Source organism: Asparagus officinalis, unplaced genomic scaffold (genome assembly GCF_001876935.1).
Source record: "Asparagus officinalis unplaced genomic scaffold, Aspof.V1 AsparagusV1_Un1672, whole genome shotgun sequence".
NCBI classification, from domain to species: Eukaryota; Viridiplantae; Streptophyta; class Magnoliopsida; order Asparagales; family Asparagaceae; genus Asparagus; species Asparagus officinalis.
This window is the reverse complement of record NW_017973931.1, coordinates 4902-9518: the sequence shown is the minus strand read 5'-3', so window position 1 is coordinate 9518 and position 4617 is coordinate 4902. Positions and strand designations below refer to the sequence as shown.

General features: G+C 46.0%; 1 protein-coding gene across 1 annotated transcript; it reads right to left on the bottom strand.

Moving 5' to 3' along the window:
* Positions 1 to 1920: 1920 nt before the first annotated feature.
* Positions 1921 to 3858, bottom strand: LOC109828474 (the record flags this gene model as incomplete). Its single annotated transcript, XM_020395459.1, has 3 exons — positions 2932 to 3858; positions 2672 to 2854; positions 1921 to 2603 (listed from the first exon to the last, which is right to left on the bottom strand). Coding segments are annotated over exons 1-3 (978 nt in total), but the record flags the coding sequence as incomplete, so codon positions are not given.
* Between the last annotated feature and the right edge of the window lie 759 nt (positions 3859 to 4617).

Genomic DNA, 4617 nt, shown 5'->3' with positions numbered 1-4617 from the left:
TCAGATTCCTACCACTAAGGTGGAGCTTCCGTATATTTATTTGATGGCTTGGTTCGTCCTTCATCGTTCAGACATGATGTCGGTACCGCATGCCATGGACCACTCTATTCCCTTACTACAGCTGCTTGAGAATGGCGAGTGGGAAGGCCGAGGATTCTCTGATATCAGGAGGCAGCTACAGGTCCACAAGTGCTGGGCATTCTCTACTTGTTTTCCACAGTTCTCCAGCCGGTATGGCGAATGTTTGATTGATGAGGAGAAGCCGAGGGAGTATCGCACTTATTTAGATATCGGCTGCTTTAATTGGCTAGTGAACATCAGGCCGGGCTACTTGACTTTCCGGGTGGGGAATCAGTGTTTTATAGAGCCGTATCTACCCTGCCGATTCGCTCGCCAGTTTGGTTATGACCAGCTTTATGTCGGGAACCCGCGCCAGCAGCTTCGGGCTCATGGAGGTTTGGTGGACGGTCTTCGTGCATGGTTATGGACCGTGACAGGCTGCACTGGTGCTAGGTTCAGTCTCCCGGGTACTGAGCGACAGTTGAACCTCACTTTCTTGAGCTGCAGGTGGTCGTTAGCAGCTAATAAGACTGTCCCCGTTAAGCCTATTGAAGAATTGGTGGCCGAAGAAGCCTCTCAGATTGATTCTCATGCGATCCGGGACGGTGCTCGGTCACAGAGGGCACGGGGCAAAACCCGCCGACTTGATGCAGAAGGTCATAGGGCCTTTAGTTCTGCTGGAGAGGCCTCAGGCGGAGATCCTGAAGATTACGAGGCAGATTTCGAGCGAGGTTAGTCGCCCATCTTTTCTTTCTGCATTTCCGAATTGCTAGTCTTGACCACTGTCTGATATTTCAGGGACAGCGACCAACAGTGAAGAGGAAATCCGTCCTTTTGCCCGGGCAAGACCTTCGACTACTGTCCGTGCTGATAGGCGGAAGAGACTAGCCCATAAGCCGCCTGCAGATTCGCGGGCATCTGAGATGGACTTGGCTGGTGATGATCCTGCTAGCGACAGAGGTAACATCTACTCTATAGATCATTCTCTTGATCGTTTAGATTTTTAGGCTCATGCTTCCCCATTCTATGCAGGAGAGCGCGAGGAAGGGGAGATGAGTTTCGATCCTGCTCCTCATGAGTTTGTATCTTCTGGTGAGCCTGACTCACCTTACCAGGTAGAAAAACCTGCAGAAGCTGCCGACTTTAGGGAGGATTTCTTTGTGTCAGATTTTTCGATTGACGATTTCGACGAGGCAGGTTTGCCTGCAGACACTTCTATGTTCCACTTCATGTATGACTCTCCTCAGATCGATGGCCCGCTGCCCGAGGATATGTTTCCTGAGCCCGTACTCCCTCAGGATCCCGAGAATGGTTCTTTTGAAAGTACGTGCCTCTTCTCGAGTTAATTATAGGACTAGCCAATTTTTTGACTAATGCAGCTATAATGTAATGCATCTGAACATTCTGTTCTGTGTTTAACAGGAGCTTTTGCCGAGACTGATCCTGTTGAGCCGGCTATGAGACCAATTCCATCAGTTGATGCACCTACAGCCGTCACACCTCCGCTACCCCCAGTGACTCAAGGGGAAGGAGGTATAAATTAAGCAATATATGTGAAACGGACTTAGATAATTCACATACTAGCCCGATTCAAACGGTAATCGGTAAAGGTATATCAAATCCGTTGATGGCTGAGGATTTGCCAAAAATCCTATAAGTATTATGGTTATTTATTCTAAACAAGAATGAGTAATCATAATAAAACCTCAATGAGCAAAAAGATTCAATATAATGAGCAAAAAGGTTCATTATGTTGACCAAGAATTTTCAAACAAAGCTACAAAAATATATGTCCTCCAATTACAAAAGTTTATACTGACTAATCTGATTTTCAAGTTTTGACAGCTCTAACGCACGAGCCTGTTCAAGCTCAGCTGCCAATTTGATTTTAAAGGCTTCTTCGTCAACGTTGTGAAGCGCGACGACCTCTTGTTCCTTTTCAGCAATTATTTTATCTTGAAGGTTCAGTTGCTGTAACAGGTTGCCTTCAATATGAATCTCCTGCGTCAACTCAGACTTCAAGACATCATGAGCGTCCTTGGCCATTGCAAGTTCCTCCTCTAAGCGAGCTATTTCTGCTCGACTCGATTCTAAATCCCGACGTAGGTTAACCTGGGCTTGTATTCTCTTGCCAACATTCATCCTAAGTTGATCGCTGTGGGCTCTTAGCTGTTGGAGCTCGAGATTAGCTGATGTTTGGGAATCACGCAACGCTTGTAGCTTGGAGTCCATGCGAGAAGCAATGTAGGAAGGTACGCTTTCAGTGCGAAGACCCCTCAGAAGGTCAACATGTTGCTTCAAGTCAACCATGTAGGCGTTGATCGAATCGGCTAAATCATTATATCCTTCATCACGGATCCCTGATATATAGCGGTCAAGAGGTTTCTTAAAACTCTCAAATCGCGATCCTTTGGAGAGAATACGATCAACCATAGAATTCAAAAAGGAGATGAAGCCGTCGAGATCAGAGCAAATGCCGGCTTTATCCGGATCCTCGTCTGCTAACAAAGCTCGGATGCGATCTGATAATGATGATGAAGGAACTGCGATGAAGGCAAATAGGTCAGTACAGGACATATATATACATACAAAACAACAAACTAAGACATACCAAGTTCGATGGAAGAACCTTCAGCATGACTTAGTTCACCCGAGGATGGTAACCTGATTTCCGGAACAACCAAGGTTGATTCAGGAATGGTAGCTGTTGATGCACCCGCTACATCAGAGGCTTTTTCAATTAAAGCTTCAGAAGACGGCGGGTCCAAGCTAAGAGGCTCTTTAAGAGTTGATTCTACAAACGAAGGAGTTACAATGAGCATAATGAGATGTTAACCCAAAATTTGAAACAAAATTATGGGTAAAATGTACCAGCAATAGGCATAACATCAGCCGACGTACCAACGCCTTCAGTTGGTCTCGCTTTTGTTGCGACCGGACTAATCTGGGGAGTGACAGTGACTTCTATCATCATAGGGTCCATAGGAGTAGAAGGTTGAGGCTCAAGAACTGATGATTGCAAATCAACCTCAGTTCCTGCCCATGGCACGAGTTCGCTACCCTCTGGCCGATCAGACGTTCCAGTAATTATAGTAGTATCAGCTCCAGCAGTTGGTCCTATAATTCAGACACTTATATGATTAATCAAGTCAAAATATATACGTATATATATATGTGGAGTTCACAGAACCAAAGTCTTACTCTCAGAAGGACCGGCTTCCGTTGAACCAATTCCAACATCTGAGCCGATAGTTGCATCAGAGGCTTTCTCTAACAGAGAATCAAGGATTTGTTGATGGTCGTCCTCTGAGATATTAAAGTCGAAATTATTAAAATCATCGACTTTGGTGGCATGGGTAGCTTCTCCTTCAATAGGCTCGTGCATCGGGATGTCTAAAGAACATGAGGAACCATAAATAACATGTAAATTTAGACGAATCTGCCCAAGACAAAGATCGATTTTACCTTCATTGGTCGGGGCTGATTCGAGAGCTCCACTACTGGTACCTGCTTCTTTTAATTTGACTAAAAGGAGAGAAAGCGCACAGGTCATTAGAGGAGGCACACGGTCCGACTCATTCATTTCTCGGATTTCTCTTCCGAGAGGAGAAAGATCAGTACCTGTGTCCGCAGCTGATGGATCAACGTCAGGAGTGGGTGGAACATCAGCCGATCCTTCCTTCAGAGCATCATGCATTTGTTGGACGAAGCTTGTTTCCTCAATTTCCATACCTCCGGGAGAAGCAGCATCAGCTGGCAATTCTCCTTCCTCTCGACTCCCTGCAGAAGTTGAACATGAAATAAGTTTGAACGTCAAAAAGTGTAAAAGCTATAAAAACAAATCGTTACCTTGCTCATCAGAAGAAGCACTACGACCAGACGCCTCTTCTACAGCAGGAAGATGAACGCGCGGTTTAGAAACAGCTTTCTTCTGTTTCTTCAGAGGGCGTGCACCAGAACCTTCATGACGATGTTTGGTGCGTAACTCAGCTCGGGGAGAAACTTGAGTTTGAGCTTGAGTAGAAGTTCGAGATATTTGCCGACGAATGAGAGGCACCATATCCTCTTCATCCTCTTCGTCGCAACTAAGAACTTCTACCGTCATCCGGTTAGGATGTTCCATGACGACTCTTTCCTTACGTTTCTTTGGAGCAGCTTGTGGTTGGGTCGGAGCGACAGAAGGCCTTACAAGTCCTCTATCAAAGAATGAATCGGGAAGGCCAGATACTTCCTCAGAACTTGATTCATTCTCGTCTTCCCCTTCTGAAGTTTCGGTTGCTTCACTATCAAACTCCTCTTCACTATCAACTGGGAGAGCCGGTTCCTTTCCTTTCCTTGATGATTCAGCAGCCTCTTTTCCTCGAGGCGACATCACAGCTTCACGAGGCGGTTCTGTTGCTTGTCGTGGAGCTATTTCCTCCTCTGAGTCTGATATCCTCCTACGTCGAGTGGCAATATTGGTGGCTATCAGCCATTTGCAGAAGAGAAAGGTCATCCTTAGGGGCGGCGCCTCTAAAGGAAGATCAAATTCAACATTTGTGCAGCCAGCAATGCTCC